The sequence below is a fragment of the Ranitomeya imitator genome, chromosome 2, assembly GCF_032444005.1.
Source record: "Ranitomeya imitator isolate aRanImi1 chromosome 2, aRanImi1.pri, whole genome shotgun sequence".
Classification (NCBI taxonomy): Eukaryota; Metazoa; Chordata; class Amphibia; order Anura; family Dendrobatidae; genus Ranitomeya; species Ranitomeya imitator.
In genome coordinates this window covers 835977044-835996490 of record NC_091283.1, presented here as the reverse complement: position 1 = coordinate 835996490, position 19447 = coordinate 835977044, and the positions used below count along the sequence as shown (strand labels likewise).

The window sequence follows — 19447 nt, the reverse complement described above, 5'->3', positions numbered from 1 at the left end:
GATCCCGCTGGTCACACACCTAAACTGATCAGTTATAGTAGCACAAACTAAAGACAAACAATATAAGTATCATATCATAACTCTCACTTCCTGTACGGAAAGTTATATCTACTCAATAGGTCCTTCACCTCAATGTGACCTTCATCCGTAGATTAGCTGGTATATTTTAGGTTATGAGGATATTAATTACCTTTCTGTTTGGTGACGAGGGGGTTAGAGGGGTAGTGACTTTTTGGGTATAAATATCTGTGGTTTACCCTCCATACTCATTCTGGATCCATAATGAAGCTCCTCCTGATCTGTGTGCTCCTCGGAGCAGCTGGTGAGTCTGGTGCTTCCTTCTGAAGACCATCGTTCATTTTGATACATTTGATTTTCTATTGATTCTTGGGAGGATTTTTGATTATGTTGATCATTTACTTTTTCTATAACTTTTCTTTATTTTATTGTTACATTAATGAAGCACCAATGTAAACATATATAACCTGGTTATTTGTATTGTTCTCAGCTGCATTTGACGATGATGATAAGATTGTAGGAGGCTACACCTGTGCCCAGAACTCCGTCCCCTGGCAGGTGTCCCTGTACTCCGGCTACCACTTCTGTGGTGGATCCCTGATCAACAGCCTGTGGGTGATCTCCGCCGCTCACTGCTACAAGTCGTAAGTTACCACAATTTAATCCAAATCTGAACCATAAAAGTAAATTGAACAAGTTTTGGTTTTTATTGCATAGTATTAGAGAGCATCAAATCTATTGAAATTCAAAATTCATCAGGTTTCATACATTTTTCTTCCAAAATTTGATATATAGTGAAATGATTCACCACAAATTGCAATACTACAAAGGCTTTAATTGTACTGAAATATGTGTGTAACACTTTGAGGTCTTGTAGGACTCTATCCAACCCCGTTCAAGGTCTTTAACATAGACCTAGCCTTAGTAATGTCAAAGTGACCTCACCATAGAAACAGAAGGTAATCTAGTAGTAACCAAGAGCCCATTTGATAGCACATTGCACAGTGACAGTCTTTTCATGTTATTTTAATTTTTTTTTCAAATTAAAAAATGGTTCAAAATGATCCCTCTCAGCCATTTGTGGTTAAGAAAAACATTCTGTGCAGAACAATGACAAAACTGATGGTGTCGCTGTCAGAGGTAATCTCATTCTGCTGTGAATGTGAAGAATGGTGGCTATATATTCCATGTTGCCCTCTGTAATATCATAAATATTCATCTAGGAAATGTAAAGTATTTTTACATTCTTGATTAAATTAAATAGGTATTTAAAAATGGATTATAGAAAAATATACCATTTTCTTGCAGAAGCATCCAGGTCAGACTGGGAGAGCACAACATCGCTGTTAGTGAAGGTACTGAGCAGTTCATCAGCTCCGCCAAAGTCATCAGACATGGAAGCTACAGCTCCTGGACCCTGGACAATGACATCATGTTGATCAAGCTGTCGTCTGCCGCCTCCCTCAACTCCTACGTCCAGGCTATTGGTCTGCCCAGTGGCTGCCCTGCTGCCGGCACCAGCTGTCTGATCTCCGGATGGGGCAACACCCTCAGCAGTGGAAGTAAGTCATGAAATACACAACTTTCAAACATAGAAATGGAGTAAGCATTACTAACTTCAAGTCAGAGAATTTTTTTTGTAATAGAAAAAAACACAAAACATTTTCTTAAACAATTTATAACCAATTGTGAATGAAAAATGTCAAACTTTTTTGTGTCTCCATACACTTAAGAGTAAGAAAACATAAATTTATTTCACATATTTTCTCACTTTGGAGAATACCATAGCAAGAACTGATGCAATTCATGATGGATCTTCTTGATATCAAGAAATATTGATAGCCAGTAGAGTTGAGCGACCTTGACCTTTTTAGAGTCGAGCCGGGTTTTGCGAAACCCGACTATGTCCAAAGTCGGGTCGAGTGAAATCGGCCGATTATGACGTAAAGTCGGGATCGACCGAAACACGAAACCCAATGCAAGTCAATGGGGCAGCATAGTCGGCAGTGAGTGGGGGCCAGGAAAACACCTAGAGTGCCCATTTTAATGTCAAAACCATCCATTCTTCTTAATGAAGCTTGTCAAGCGTAATTTACCTTAAAATAATTGGAAGGCATTTGAAATTGGGGGTCATTTGGCTAAAGTTGTGGGGGGTAGGGCTGGTTCAAGTAATTAGTGGGCCCAGTAAATCTGGACCACGTCACGGCAGTGGAGCAGGGAGAGGTAAGTATTTCAACTTTGCAAGTGCTGTGATCCTGAGCAAGCAGGGGGGGCCCACTCGTTGGCATTGGCACTGGCACAGGGCCCCTCAAAGTACAGCGGTGTGTTTGCACGGCGGGGGCGCCTCCCACCGGCAGCAACACTTTTGCGTACTATGAGAGGCCCTGTGCCAGTGACGTCGCCAACTAGTATTCCTCCCCCCACCTGATGAAGGAACCTGCACTTTCATCTGCACCTTCCTCTTTGTCCCCGTGTAAGGTGGTATGGTATGCGGGAAGAGCAACCTGACTTTCAGCAGGGTCACAATGTTGTTGTGTAGCGTGCACGGGGAATGTTGCGTTATGGGTCAATGTACCAGCAGACTCATCTATCACTGGCTGGGCAATGGGCACGATGAAGTGGAAACACAGATATAGGCCCAAAGAAGAAAGTGGGCTAAATGCAGTTCAAAATTGGTAACACAGGAATAACCAGGGGGCATTGCAGTGGAGGACAACTGGAATGAGAGGCTGACACAGAGAGTAGGGCCAAATCAGTAAGTAGTCGAAATGCAGTTCAAAATTGGCAACCGTAGTAAACAGGCGGCACAGCTTTGTTCAGTGGAGGAGAACAGCAAGGAGTGGCAGACACCGATAGTAGGCCCCAACCCAACTAGTAGGCCAAATGCAGTCTAACATTAACAACTACTTAACGAGAGGCTGAAAATGGAATTTCAGGACAGGAAACCAGGAGAACAGCAAGGAGTGGCAGACACCGATAGTAGGCCCCAAACCAACTAGTACGCCAAATGCAGTTGTTCCATTTAACCACAATTTAATGAGAGCCTGAAGATAGAAGCTCAGGAAAGGCAACCTGGGGAACACCTTGGAGTGTAACACACCATCTCTCTCCACCCCATACCCATTTTGTAGGCCTAATGCTGTGTACTTTTCTACAACTACTAAACGAGAGTCGGAAGACCGAAGCAATGGCAAGGAAACCTGGGGAACACCTTGGAGTGTAACACACCATCTCTCTCCACCCGATACCCATTTTGTAGGCCTAATGCAGTGTAGTTTTCTACAACTACTAAACGAGAGTCGGAAGATCGAAGCAATGGCGAGGAAACCTGGAGAACACCTTGGAGTGTAACACACCATCTCTCTCCACCCCATTCCCCATTTTTTAGGCCTAATGCAGCCTACTTTCCGACACCTACTAAACGAGAGCATGAAGATCGAAGCTCAGGAAAGGCAACCTGGGGAACACCTTGGAGTGTAACAACAACCTCTCTCTACACCACGGAAGGGCTGATTCTTAGGAAGGAAGGCTGTTGTAAATAAGCATTGCGCGCCCGAGGGTGATTATATTCTTATTCGGTATCTACTCACCCTCGGACGCGCCATGCTTCTTGATTTGTAATTAATGTTTATTTGCAATGTGCTTTTGACTTACTCAATTATTTTTTTAATTATTGATTTTATTAAATTAATAGTTTAACATCTTATTGGAAATAATTTAAAGGAGACGCGACAGGACAACACTCGGTGGATGCCATATCTGTGTTAACAACTCCAAAAAAACCTTTCAGTTAACTTCTTGCAGGAGAAAGTAATTGTAGCTGGTGGACCTTTTAGTACAGTTCCAGATTTTTGTTGTGTGTTTGTTTTTAATGTTAAAATGTCTGCATTTGAGATCTCAACACGATCTTATTTTTTATAATCAAAATAATTATTTTTTTATTTTAAGATGTTGGTTCAAGGGGTACACGGGCAGCAGTAGACAGGTCAGTGGAGGCCTAGTGGAAGGAGGGACCGCAGATGCGCCACTGTTTCACCCATACACAATTTGTAGGCCTAATGCAGCGTAGTTTCCAACAGCTAGTAAACGAGAGCCGGAAGATCGAAGCTCAGGAAAGGCAACCTGGGGAACACCTTGGAGTGTAACAACAACCTCTCTCTACACCACGGAAGGGCTGATTCTTAGGAAGGAAGGCTGTTGTAAATAAGCATTGCGCGCCCGAGGGTGATTATATTCTTATTCGGTATCTACTCACCCTCGGACGCGCCATGCTTCTTGATTTGTAATTAATGTTTATTTGCAATGTGCTTTTGACTTACTCAATTATTTTTTTAATTATTGATTTTATTAAATTAATAGTTTAACATCTTATTGGAAATAATTTAAAGGAGACGCGACAGGACAACACTCGGTGGATGCCATATCTGTGTTAACAACTCCAAAAAAACCTTTCAGTTAACTTCTTGCAGGAGAAAGTAATTGTAGCTGGTGGACCTTTTAGTACAGTTCCAGATTTTTGTTGTGTGTTTGTTTTTAATGTTAAAATGTCTGCATTTGAGATCTCAACACGATCTTATTTTTTATAATCAAAATAATTATTTTTTTATTTTAAGATGTTGGTTCAAGGGGTACACGGGCAGCAGTAGACAGGTCAGTGGAGGCCTAGTGGAAGGAGGGACCGCAGATGCGCCACTGTTTCACCCATACACAATTTGTAGGCCTAATGCAGCGTAGTTTCCAACAGCTAGTAAACGAGAGCCGGAAGATCGAAGCTCAGGAAAGGCAACCTGGGGAACACCTTGGAGTGTAACAACAACCTCTCTCTACACCACGGAAGGGCTGATTCTTAGGAAGGAAGGCTGTTGTAAATAAGCATTGCGCGCCCGAGGGTGATTATATTCTTATTCGGTATCTACTCACCCTCGGACGCGCCATGCTTCTTGATTTGTAATTAATGTTTATTTGCAATGTGCTTTTGACTTACTAAATTATTTTTTTAATTATTGATTTTATTAAATTAATAGTTTAACATCTTATTGGAAATAATTTAAAGGAGACGCGACAGGACAACACTCGGTGGATGCCATATCTGTGTTAACAACTCCAAAAAAACCTTTCAGTTAACTTCTTGCAGGAGAAAGTAATTGTAGCTGGTGGACCTTTTTAGTACAGTTCCAGATTTTTGTTGTGTGTTTGTTTTTAATGTTAAAATGTCTGCATTTGAGATCTCAACACGATCTTATTTTTTATAATCAAATTAATTTTTTAAATATTTTATTAGGTTGGTTCAAGGGGTACACGGGCCGCAGTAGACAGGTCAGTGGAGGCCTAGTGGAAGGAGTGACCGCAGACAGGCATCGAAGGCCTAAAATAATAACACATGGCTGTAGGCAATTTTAAATTGGTTCCAGGGTTACACGGGCAGCAGTGGTGTGGTCAGTGGAGGCCTAGTGGAAGGAGTGACCGCAGACAGGCATCGAAGGCCTAAAATATTAACACATGGCTGTAGGCAATTTTAAATTGGTTCCAGGGGTACTTGGCAGCAGTGCCCTGGTCAGTGTAGTAGTAGTTGAAAGAATGTACCGCAGACAGGCATCGAAGGCCTAAAATAAAAAAATTGGGCTGGCTGTAGGCAATTTTAAATTGGTTCCAGGGTTACACGGGCAGCAGTGGTGTGGTCAGTGGAGGCCTAGTGGAAGGAGTGACCGCAGACAGGCATCGAAGGCCTAAAATAATAACACATGGCTGTAGGCAATTTTAAATTGGTTCCAGGGTTACACGGGCAGCAGTGGTGTGGTCAGTGGAGGCCTAGTGGAAGGAGTGACCGCAGACAGGCATCGAAGGCCTAAAATAATAACACATGGCTGTAGGCAATTTTAAATTGGTTCCAGGGTTACACGGGCAGCAGTGGTGTGGTCAGTGGAGGCCTAGTGGAAGGAGTGACCGCAGACAGGCATCGAAGGCCTAAAATATTAACACATGGCTGTAGGCAATTTTAAATTGGTTCCAGGGGTACTTGGGCAGCAGTGCCCTGGTCAGTGTAGTAGTAGTTGAAAGAATGTACCGCAGACAGGCATCGAAGGCCTAAAATAAAAAAATTGGGCTGGCTGTAGGCAATTTTAAATTGGTTCCAGGGTTACACGGGCAGCAGTGGTGTGGTCAGTGGAGGCCTAGTGGAAGGAGTGACCGCAGACAGGCATCGAAGGCCTAAAATAATAACACATGGCTGTAGGCAATTTTAAATTGGTTCCAGGGTTACACGGGCAGCAGTGGTGTGGTCAGTGGAGGCCTAGTGGAAGGAGTGACCGCAGACAGGCATCGAAGGCCTAAAATATTAACACATGGCTGTAGGCAATTTTAAATTGGTTCCAGGGTTACACGGGCAGCAGTGGTGTGGTCAGTGGAGGCCTAGTGGAAGGAGTGACCGCAGACAGGCATCGACGGCCTAAAATAATCACACATGGCTGTAGGCAATTTTAAATTGGTTCCAGGGGTACACGGGCAGCAGTGGTCTGGTCAGTGGAAGTCTAGTGGAAGGAGTGACCGCAGACAGGCTTCGAAGGCCTAACATAACAAAAATGTCAAAACAATGGTATTGTCAGTGCCAGTCATTGAAGGATGTCAGCGCCTAGACTACACATTGGTGAAGCTGTGAGAGATAATTTTGCTAGTGGTAGAGCACTGTTTGAGCTGGGGGGGGGGGGAACTGGCTTGTGGCCGGCGGTACAGGCACAGGGCCCCTCATATTACAACGGTGAGTCTGACGTTGGGTGCGCACCACCACCGCCAGAGACACTTTATTGTACTATGAGGGACCCAGTGGCAGTGCCGTCGACCAAAAGCGGGCTCACCCACCTCTTCAGACAAACAGCACTCTCAAGGGTCCAAGCGCAAAGTGGCGATAGCACGACCCCGTGTGGGGAGTTTGGCCATTTCGTGAGGTGGAAACATGTCGTATGCTGGACAATCAGGTGAAGAAAATTACGAGATTGGAAAAGTCATTCAGAATAGTCCACAGGCAAGACCTTTTCATAGGAAAGCTAGGTGTCAGCCGGGCAGGGTGGGGCAAAAGATTTTGAAATCCAGTTGTGGTTCATTTTAATGAAGGTTAGATCATCTACATTTTGGGTAGACAGACGAGTCCTTTTTTCTGTTAGTATTGAACCTGCAGCACTGAATACTCTTTCTGATAGGACACTAGCTGCCGGGCAAGCAAGCTCCTGCAATGCATATTCTGCCAATTCTGGCCAGGTGTCTAATTTGGATGCCCAGTAATCAAATGGGAATGACGGTTGAGGGAGAACGTCGATAAGGGATGAAAAATAGTTTGTAACCATACTGGACAAATGTTGTCTCCTGTCACTTTGAATTGATGCTGCAGTACCTGTCCTGTCTGCGGTCCTAGAAAAATCACTCCACAACCTGGTCAGAAAACCCCTCTGGCCAACGCCACTTCTGATTTCTGCCCCTCTAACACCTCTGGTCTGCTGGCCCCTGGAGCTCGTGTGAGAACGATCACGGGCGCTGTGTGCAGGGAATGCCAGAAGCAAACGGTCAACAAGAGTTGATTGTTTTGTTGCTAATATTAGTTCCAAGTTCTCATGTGGTATAATATTTTGCAATTTGCCTTTATAGCGAGGATCAAGGAGGCAGGCCAACCAGTAATCGTCATCGTTCATCATTTTTGTAATGCGTGTGTCCCTTTTGAGGATACGCAAGGCATAATCCGCCATGTGGGCCAAAGTTCCCGTTGTCAAATCTGCGGTTGTGCTTGGTTGAGGGGCAGTTGCAGGCAAATCTACGTCACTTGTGTCCCTCAAAAAACCAGAACCCGGCCTTGCCACGCCACCAATTTCCCGTGCCCCCGGGAAAGCTTCCTCATTAAAAATATACTCATCCCCATCATCCTCCTCATCCTCCACCTCCTCTTCGCCCGGTACCTCGTCATGTACACTGCCCTGACCAGACAATCGCTGACTGTCATCAAGGCTTTCCTCTTCCTCTGGTGCAGACGCCTGATCCTTTATGTGCGTCAAACTTTGCATCAGCAGACGCATTAGGGGGATGCTCATGCTTATTATGGCGTTGTCTGCACTAACCAGCCGTGTGCATTCCTCAAAACACTGAAGGACTTGACACATGTCTTGAATCTTCGACCACTGCACACCTGACAACTCCATGTCTGCCATCCTACTGCCTGCCCGTGTATGTGTATCCTCCCACAAAAACATAACAGCCCGCCTCTGTTCGCACAGTCTCTGAAGCATGTGCAGTGTTGAGTTCCACCTTGTTGCAACGTCTATGATTAGGCGATGCTGGGGAAGGTTCAAAGAACGCTGATAGGTCTGCATACGGCTGGAGTGTACAGGCGAACGGCGGATATGTGCGCAAAGTCCACGCACTTTGAGGAGCAGGTCGGATAACCCCGGATAACTTTTCAGGAAGCACTGCACCACCAGGTTTAAGGTGTGAGCCAGGCAAGGAATGTGTTTCAGTTGGGAAAGGGAGATGGCAGCCATGAAATTCCTTCCGTTATCACTCACTACCTTGCCTGCCTCAAGATCTACAGTGCCCAGCCACGACTGCGTTTCTTGCTGCAAGAACTCGGACAGAACTTCCGCGGTGTGTCTATTGTCGCCCAAACACTTCATAGCCAATACAGCCTGCTGACGTATGCCAGTAGCTGCCCCATAATGGGAGACCTGGTGTGCAACAGTGGCAGGTGCGGATGGAGTGTTTGTGCGACTGCGGTCTGTGGACGAGCTCTTGCTTCTGCAGGAGGACGAGGAGGAGGAGGAGGAGGGGGTGCGAACGGCTACAGACAACTGTTTACTAGACCGTGGGCTAGGCAGAACTGTCCCAAACTTGCTGTCCCCTGTGGACCCTGAATCCACCACATTTACCCAGTGTGCCGTGATGGACACGTAACGTCCCTGGCCATGCCTACTGGTCCATGCATCTGTTGTCAGGTGCACCTTTGTGCTCACAGATTGCCTGAGTGCATGGACGATGCGCTCTTTAACATGCTGGTGGAGGGCTGGGATGGCTTTTCTGGAAAAAAAGTGTCGACTGGGTAGCTCGTAGCGTGGTACAGCGTAGTCCATCAGGTCTTTGAAAGCTTCGCTTTCAACTAACCGGTAGGGCATCATCTCTAACGAGATTAGTCTAGCTATGTGGGCGTTCAAACCCTGTGTACGCGGATGCGAGGCTAAGTACTTCCTTTTTCTAACCATAGTCTCATGTAGGGTGAGCTGGACTGGAGAGATGGAGATCGTGGAACTAGCGGGGGTGCCGGTGGACATGGCAGACTGAGAGACGGTGGGAGATGGTATTGTTGCCGCCGGTGCCCTAGATGCAGTGTTTCCTACTACGAAACTGGTGATTCCCTGACCCTGACTGCTTTGGCCTGGCAAAGATACCTGCACAGATACAGCAGGTGGTGCGCTAAATGGTGGTCCTACACTGCCGGAAGGGATGTTGCGTTGATGACTAGCTTCATTGGCCGAGGGTGCAACAACCTTAAGGGACGTTTGGTAGTTAGTCCAAGCTTTCAAATGCATGGTGGTTAAATGTCTATGCATGCAACTAGTATTGAGACTTTTCAGATTCTGACCTCTGCTTAAGGAAGTAGAACATTTTTGACAGATGACTTTGCGCTGATCAATTGGATGTTGTTTAAAAAAATGCCAGACTGCACTCTTTCTAGCATCGGATACCTTTTCAGGCATTGCAGACTGAGCTTTAACCGGATGGCCACGCTGTCCTCCACCAGGTTTTGGCTTTGCCACGCGTTTTGGGCAAGATACGGGCCCGGCAGATGGAACCTGTGGCGATGTTGATGCCTGCTGCGGCCCCTCCTCCTCCTCTGCTTCAGAACTGCTGCCGCCTGCACCCTGTTCCCCCAATGGCTGCCAATCGGGGTCAAGAACTGGGTCATCTAATAACTCTTCTTGTACCTCCTGCGCAACTTCGTCTGTGTCACCGTGTCGTTCGGTGGTATAGCGTTCGTGATGGGGCAACATAGTCTCATCAGGGTCTGATTCTTGATCAGCACCCTGCGAGGGCAATGTTGTGGTCTGAGTCAAAGGACCAGCATAGTAGTCTGGCTGTGGCTGTGCGTCACTGCACTCCATGTCAGATTCAATTTGTAATGGGCATGGACTGTTAACTGCTTCACTTTCTAAGCCAGGGACGGTATGTGTAAAGAGCTCCATGGAGTAACCCGTTGTGTCGCCTGCTGCATTCTTCTCTGTTGTTGTTTTTGCTGAAGAGGACAAGGAAGTGACTTGTCCCTGACCGTGAACATCCACTAACGACGCGCTGCTTTTACTTTTACCAGTTTCACGAGAGGAGGCAAAAGAGCTAGAGGCTGAGTCAGCAAGATAAGCCAAAACTTGCTCTTGCTGCTCCGGCTTTAAAAGCGGTTTTCCTAATCCCAGAAAAGGGAGCGTTCGAGGCCTTGTGTAGCCGGACGACGAACCTGGCTCCACAGCTCCAGACTTAGGTGCAATATTTTTTTCCCCACGACCACCTGATGCTCCACCACTACCACTACCCTCATTACCAGCTGACAATGAACGCCCCCGGCCACGACCTCTTCCACTAGACTTCCTCATTGTTTTAAAAACGTAACCAAACTAACGTTATTTGTTGCAGTCACACAACTTACACGGTGAGCTATAACTTCAGTATGATTTAGCTACCCCTTTACAGGTTGGTGAGACCACCGCGAAAATCAGGCACAATGTTACACACTCTTTTTTTGGTGGCTGCAAATTAGAGAGATGCCCCACACGCAGGACTGTCACTGAAGCACAAATGTTAATATTAATGTCACACTATTATTTGTTTTTTATTTTTATTTTTTTCAGGAACACTTTAGAAACCCCCCCAAAAAAAAAAAAATTTGATTTTTGCAGGGAGAATTTAGAAAACAAATGTAACAAACTATATGCTTTCTATGGGCCACTGAGTGAGAGATGACGCACACAGGAATCAGGAGTGGCACACAAGCCCAGAGGCCAATATTTTTCTACCAATGATTGATGGAGTTATTTTCTCTGGTAGATTTTGGAACCCAAATCAAGGAAAAAAAATATAGGCTTTCTATGGACCACAATTGGAGAGAGAGAGAGAGAGAGAGAGAGAGAGAGAGAGAGAGAGAGATGGCACACCCAGGAGTCAAGACTGGCACACAAGCAGAAAGGCCAATATTAATCTCCCACTGTTTTTTTTTTTTTTTTTTTTTTTTTCAGGGAGACTTTAGAAAAAAAAATAATAAAAAAAATATGATTTTATCAGGAAGAATTTAGAAACCAAATAAAATAAAATGATTTTTTCAGGGAGAATTTATAAAACAAATAAAAACAAAAATAGGCGTTCTATGGCCCACTGACTGAGAGATGACGCACACAGGAATCAGGAGTGGCACACAAGCCCAGAGGCCAATATTTTTCTACCAATGATTGATGTAGTTATTTTCTCTGGTAGATTTTGGAACCCAAATCAAGGAAAAAAAATATAGGCTTTCTATGGACCACAATTGGAGAGAGAGAGAGAGAGAGAGAGAGAGAGAGAGAGAGAGAGAGAGATGGCACACCCAGGAGTCAAGACTGGCACACAAGCAGAAAGGCCAATATTAATCTCCCACTGTTTTTTTTGGTTGTTTTTTTTTTTTTTTTCAGGGAGACTTTAGAAAAAAAAATAATAAAAAAAATATGATTTTATCAGGAAGAATTTAGAAACCAAATAAAATAAAATGATTTTTTCAGGGAGAATTTAGAAAACAAATAAAACCAAAAATAGGCGTTCTATGGCCCACTGACTGAGAGATGACGCACCCAGGAGTCAAGACTGGCACACAAGCAGAAAGGCCAATATTAATCTCCCACTGTTTTTTTTTTTTTTTTTTTTTTTTTCAGGGAGACTTTAGAAAAAAAAATAATAAAAAAAATATGATTTTATCAGGAAGAATTTAGAAACCAAATAAAATAAAATGATTTTTTCAGGGAGAATTTATAAAACAAATAAAAACAAAAATAGGCGTTCTATGGCCCACTGACTGAGAGATGACGCACACAGGAATCAGGAGTGGCACACAAGCCCAGAGGCCAATATTTTTCTACCAATGATTGATGTAGTTATTTTCTCTGGTAGATTTTGGAACCCAAATCAAGGAAAAAAAATATAGGCTTTCTATGGACCACAATTGGAGAGAGAGAGAGAGAGAGAGAGAGAGAGAGAGAGAGAGAGATGGCACACCCAGGAGTCAAGACTGGCACACAAGCAGAAAGGCCAATATTAATCTCCCACTGTTTTTTTTGGTTGTTTTTTTTTTTTTTTTCAGGGAGACTTTAGAAAAAAAAATAATAAAAAAAATATGATTTTATCAGGAAGAATTTAGAAACCAAATAAAATAAAATGATTTTTTCAGGGAGAATTTATAAAACAAATAAAAACAAAAATAGGCGTTCTATGGCCCACTGACTGAGAGATGACGCACACAGGAATCAGAAGTGGCACACAAGCCCAGAGGCCAATATTTTTCTACCAATGATTGATGTAGTTATTTTCTCTGGTAGATTTTGGAACCCAAATCAAGGAAAAAAAATATAGGCTTTCTATGGACCACAATTGGAGAGAGAGAGAGAGAGAGAGAGAGAGAGAGAGAGAGATGGCACACCCAGGAGTCAAGACTGGCACACAAGCAGAAAGGCCAATATTAATCTCCCACTGTTTTTTTTGGTTGTTTTTTTTTTTTTTTTTCAGGGAGACTTTAGAAAAAAAAATAATAAAAAAAATATGATTTTATCAGGAAGAATTTAGAAACCAAATAAAATAAAATGATTTTTTCAGGGAGAATTTAGAAAACAAATAAAACCAAAAATAGGCGTTCTATGGCCCACTGACTGAGAGATGACGCACCCAGGAGTCAAGACTGGCACACAAGCAGAAAGGCCAATATTAATCTCCCACTGTTTTTTTTTTTTTTTTTTTTTTTTTCAGGGAGACTTTAGAAAAAAAAATAATAAAAAAAATATGATTTTATCAGGAAGAATTTAGAAACCAAATAAAATAAAATGATTTTTTCAGGGAGAATTTAGAAAACAAATAAAACCAAAAATAGGCGTTCTATGGCCCACTGACTAAGAGAGAGAGAGAGAGATGGAACGCTTAGTACTGGCACACAAGCCCAAAGGGCAATATTAATCTCCCTTTTTTTTTCCAGGGAGAATTTCTAAAACCCCCCCCAAAAAAAAAATAGGCTTTCTATGGCCCACTATTTGTGAGAGAGATGGGACGCTCAGGACTGGCACAGATGGCACGCTCAGGACTGGCACAGAAGCCCAGAGGCCAATATTAATCTCCCTTTTTTTCTGGGAGAATTTATAAAACCAAAAAAATATTTAAATAGGCTTTCTATGGCCCACTATTTGTGAGAGAGATGGCACGCTCAGGACTGGCACAGATGGCACGCTCACAACTGGCACACAAGCCCAGAGGCCAATATTAATCTCCCTTTTTTCAGGGAAAATTTATAAAACCAAAAAAAAAATTAAATAGGCTTTCTATGGCCCACTATTTGTGAGAGAGATGGGACGCTCAGGACTGGCACAGATGGCACGCTCAGGACTGGCACAGAAGCCCAGAGGCCAATATTAATCTCCCTTTTTTTCTGGGAGAATTTATAAAACCAAAAAAAAAATTAAATAGGCTTTCTATGGCCCACTATTTGTGAGAGAGATGGGACGCTCAGGACTGGCACAGATGGCACGCTCAGGACTGGCACAGAAGCCCAGAGGCCAATATTAATCTCCCTTTTTTTCTGGGAGAATTTATAAAACCAAAAAAATATTTAAATAGGCTTTCTATGGCCCACTATTTGTGAGAGAGATGGCACGCTCAGGACTGGCACAGATGGCACGCTCACAACTGGCACACAAGCCCAGAGGCCAATATTAATCTCCCTTTTTTTCTGGGAGAATTTATAAAACCAAAAAAAAAATTAAATAGGCTTTCTATGGCCCACTATTTGTGAGAGAGATGGGACGCTCAGGACTGGCACAGATGGCACGCTCAGGACTGGCACAGAAGCCCAGAGGCCAATATTAATCTCCCTTTTTTTCTGGGAGAATTTATAAAACCAAAAAAAAAATTAAATAGGCTTTCTATGGCCCACTATTTGTGAGAGAGATGGGACGCTCAGGACTGGCACAGATGGCACGCTCAGGACTGGCACAGAAGCCCAGAGGCCAATATTAATCTCCCTTTTTTTCTGGGAGAATTTATAAAACCAAAAAAATATTTAAATAGGCTTTCTATGGCCCACTATTTGTGAGAGAGATGGCACGCTCAGGACTGGCACAGATGGCACGCTCACAACTGGCACACAAGCCCAGAGGCCAATATTAATCTCCCTTTTTTTCTGGGAGAATTTATAAAACCAAAAAAAAAATTAAATAGGCTTTCTATGGCCCACTATTTGTGAGAGAGATGGGACGCTCAGGACTGGCACAGATGGCACGCTCAGGACTGGCACAGAAGCCCAGAGGCCAATATTAATCTCCCTTTTTTTCTGGGAGAATTTATAAAACCAAAAAAATATTTAAATAGGCTTTCTATGGCCCACTATTTGTGAGAGAGATGGCACGCTCAGGACTGGCACAGATGGCACGCTCACAACTGGCACACAAGCCCAGAGGCCAATATTAATCTCCCTTTTTTCAGGGAAAATTTATAAAACCAAAAAAAAAATTAAATAGGCTTTCTATGGCCCACTATTTGTGAGAGAGATGGCACACTCAGGACTGGCACACAAGCCCAAAGGCCAATATTAATCTCCCACTGTATTTTTATCAGGGAGAATTTATACACCCCACAAAAAAAAATACAGAAAAATGAAAAGGCTTTCTATGGCCCACTATGTGAGAGAGATGGCACACACAGGGATGGCACTCTAGCAGAAATGCCAAATTGCCAATCTTAATCTCCCACCAAAAAAAAAAAAAAAAAAAAAACAGGGAATGTCCTACAATTACTATCTCCCTGCCTGCAGTAATCTCAGCCAGGTATGGCAGGCAGCTACTATCTCCCTGCCTGCAGTAATCTCAGCCAGGTATGGCAGGCAGCAATAAGGAGTGGACTGATGCACAAATGAAATAAAAAGTGTGGACAAACAAAAAAGATAGCTGTGCAGAAAGGAAGGAACAAGAGGATTTGTGCTTTGAAAAAAGCAGTTGGTTTGCACAGCGGCGTACACACAGCAATGCAGCTATCAGGGAGCCTTCTAGGGCAGCCCAATGAGCTACAGCGCTGAGGGGAAAAAAAAAAACTTCCACTGTCCCTGCACACCGAGGGTGGTGTTGGACAGTGCAAATCGCTGCAGCACAAGCGGTTTTGTGGTTAATGGACCCTGCCTAACGCTATCCCTGCTTCTGACAAAGCGGCAGCAACCTCTCCCTAAGCTCAGATCAGCAGCAGTAAGATGGCGGTCGGCGGGAACGCCTCTTTATAGCCCCTGTGACGTCGCAGACAGCAAGCCAATCACTGCAATGCCCTTCTCTAAGATGGTGGGGACCAGGACCTATGTCATCACGCTGCCCACACTCTGCGTTTACCTTCATTGGCTGAGAAATGGCGCTTTTCGCGTCATTGAAACGCGACTTTGGCGCGAAAGTCGCGTACCGCATGGCCGACCACGCACAGGGGTCGGATCGGGTTTCATGAAACCCCGACTTAGCCAAAAGTCGGCGACTTTTGAAAATGTTCGACCCGTTTCGCTCAACCCTAATAGCCAGGGTTAAACAGAAGAAAATTAGGATATACAGCATATACAATACTGTATCTATGGCCAAGTAACCTGTTGAAGGACTGTATTCTCCTACATGCCCCACATGGAATGATAAATTAAGTAGTGGATATTATATATACTGTATATTATATCCACTACTCATTTTGCCATTCCATGCGGGGCATGTAGGAGAATACAGTCCTTCAACTGGTTACCTAGCCAATGTATGACATTGCCTATGTGTTGACTCATAAAACGGGAATTTTTAGGAGTTATACATCAAGAGTCTATTTTAGGGATATATCATAGATCCTATGAATAAATGAAGAGAAAGTGAAAAACTTCAGAGATTACATCATATTCATTTTCCAATGTTTGACTCTAATGATGATCTGATATGGAGAACATAAAAAGAAAATACTTCATTTTTTTTCTTTATTGATTTTAGTTTGGTCAAATGATTACTCTTTTTTTTTAGATAAAGTTAATAATTTTTGGGTCTACATACAATATGTTAATCTTTAATGCTATTTTACTCGTAGCCAACATGCCCAACCTCCTCCAGTGCGTGGATGCCCCCGTCCTGACTGCCGCCCAGTGTAGCAACGCCTATCCAGGAGAGATCACCAGCAACATGATCTGTGTTGGATACTTGGAAGGAGGCAAGGATTCCTGCCAGGTAATGTAACTTTTTAATACTGTAAATGTTAAATCCTTGACCCTTGGAATAGACTGCATAGGTTCCTGTATGCAATAGATAAACAATGGCCGAACCTCAGCGTTCTGAATTCAACAAAGGTTATCTACTGCTTGAGGTTTCCGGCAATGTCCTATTCCCTTCTTGTCAAGACTGCCAGTAAGATTTTGGATTGTAGAGTAACGACCTGGGTATAATGGCGCTTTAATACAGATTAAATTGATAGCTTTTTGAAGAAATCCAAAGAAATCTGTGTTCTTGTTCTTCAGTAATCACCTATTGAAAGTATATGGTAGAGTCACAAAATGCAGTAGGCTCCGACACTGCATATGGCCTTCTCCACTGCATATGGCCTTCTCCTATCTGTGTATTCACTGGACCATCTGCCTGATAAAAGTCTGACTGAGAGGTCATTGCTTTTCAGTGACCTAGCTCATCTGGCCAAAATCTCATGCATGTACAGTCATTGCCAGGAGAAGCGCATGCTATGTAATCTCCACAATTGAGGCGATCGGTCAAGCCAAATGTGCAGGTTCAACTTGGTCAAACCGGCATTCAGTCAACAAGTGTCTAAGAAGTATGACCTTCTTTACCAAAATATGTCTTCCATAGCAAAAGTTGCCATAGTCCATTGTATGGAAGCCTCGCTCAAAATGCCATTTCAGTACACATTAGATGACATATTTGAGAAGGTTATGAAGGCTTATGGCAATCGCAAGGATCCTGGTTCCCTCTGCACGTCACCAGTATTGTAAAAGGTATATGGTACGTGGGGATCCCTGTGACATATTTTGCTTTGGGATCTTCATGTTAAACCTTTACGAGAGAGATGTCTCTGGTCATCGCCTAGAACAGAGGGTGGGGAATTTTCTGCGAAGGGCCATTTGGATATTTATACCATCCTTCAGAGGCCGTACAAACTCTGCCCACAAAGTACATCCTGACTCTGGCAGTGGTTTCAGGATGTAATCTTTCATTGCATGCCCTTCAGTGATCGGTAGTGAACGCTGTATGTGTGTGCTAGCAGAGCAAGAAGAAATTAATAAGCTTGTCGCAATCAAAATACCGCTCCTTGCCCAAGAATGCGGTCCCTGAGAATCTGCTCGGGGCATAATAAAAGGTCATCGAGGGCCATAAATAGCCCTGGGGCCTGAGATTCCTCACAACTGGCCTAGAATATAGATACTTCATATTTATTAAGTTCATGAAATTCAAACAATTTCTCTTTGCATCTTCTCAGGGTGACTCTGGTGGACCTGTGGTCTGCAATGGACAACTCCAAGGTGTTGTCTCCTGGGGATACGGTTGTGCCCAAAAGAACTATCCTGGTGTCTACACCAAGGTCTGCAACTACAACTCCTGGATCTCCAGCACTGTTGCCGCCAACTAAACATTTACTTTTGAATATTTTTTTTTCATTTGCTACTACTACTTTTTTTTTGACAACCTTGCAACAGCTGAAACATCAATAAAAATCTAAAAACTAATATGGCTTCAGTGCTTTTTGTTTTTTATAAATCTCTTTTGGGGATGCAAAGGAACATCACATGTAGCTCATGGCACAAGATAATGTAGCTTAAAGTGTAACTGAACTACGTTTCCGTTTTTTTATTTTTTCATATTTAGCTGGCACTTAAATTGCCTTCAGATAGGTGGACATCCGGTTCCTGAGACTCCCACTATAATAGAGCCCTGAGAAGCCCACAGCTCTCATCTGAGGAAGCATACAAAGCTAGCAGTTTGTCAATGCGTATTGAAGTATATCACTTTTTTATCTGGACAAAACACATGCAGAATCAACTGTAGGGCAGTATGTAAGTTTGACATTGAGGGCTTGTTAGCCTGGCCCACAAAAGGTGAGGTCTACAATGTCCAAAGAAAGGCGAGGAAGACCAGCTGGACCTCATCCCAAAAAGGCGTTATAAAGGGGCAATTGCACCAGATGTGTACTTCATGATGTCCGTAAATTAAAAATATGTATTTATGAAAATGTGAGAAATTTGTAAACAATTTTTGAAAAACTAGCAATTTTCAAACGCTGAAATTGTATGCCCTCAAAATAGATATTCATAAAACACAAAATACTTTAGTTAATATTTAAGATTTCCTATATGTCTATTTTACATCAAAGCATGCTTTTATTTTGTTAAGATGTTGAAAAGGTTAAAAATTTAGCAGAAATTTTTCCAAAAAAATGTACGGAAATTTTTTTTTACAGACCTATTCAGCTGTATGGTAACTTTGAGGAGTATTTCTGTTAGAAACCACCTCAAAGTTATATTATTTAAAAAAACTGCACCCTCAAGGTATTCAGGAAAACACCTTCAGGAAGTTTGTTAACCCATTGGGTCCTTCAGAGGAAATAATGTAATGTGGAGAAAAAAAAACAATAAATTGTATGTATTCTTTCAACAAAACTTTAGCATTTTTTTTAGGGTTTTGCATTGTGTGCAAATAACGGCACACCTTTCCTTTTCATTGAGCTGGGCACTACGGTAATATAGCTCCCCATGGCTGGGTGTCCATTAGTCAGGGTCTTAGTCCTGTTCGGCCCTTACTCACATTTACTACTACTATAATACTGCCCCTATGTGCAAGAATATAACTACTATAATACTGCCCCTATGTACAAGAATATAACTACTATAATACTGCCCCTATGTGCAAGAATATAACTACTATAATACTGCCACTATTTACAAGAATATAACTACTATAATACTGCTCCTATGTACAGGAATATAACTACTATAATACTGCCCCCTATATACAAGAATATAACTACTATAATACTGCTCCTATGTACAGGAATATAACTACTATAATACTGCCCCCTAAATACAAGAATATAACTACTATAATACTGCTCCTATGTACAGGAATATAACTACTATAATACTGCCCCCTATATATAAGAATATAACTACTATAATACTGCCCCC

At 43.0% G+C, this 19447-nt stretch overlaps 1 protein-coding gene across 1 annotated transcript; it reads left to right on the top strand.

The window, feature by feature from the left end:
• Window positions 1-221: 221 nt before the first annotated feature.
• LOC138666088 (trypsin-like) lies at window positions 222-17992 on the top strand. Its single transcript, XM_069754217.1, has 5 exons — window positions 222-322; window positions 509-662; window positions 1327-1580; window positions 16351-16487; window positions 17746-17992. Exons 1-5 carry the CDS (start codon window positions 283-285, stop codon window positions 17893-17895), a joined length of 735 nt encoding a protein of 244 aa, XP_069610318.1. The 5' UTR covers window positions 222-282; the 3' UTR covers window positions 17896-17992.
• Window positions 17993-19447: the final 1455 nt, after the last annotated feature.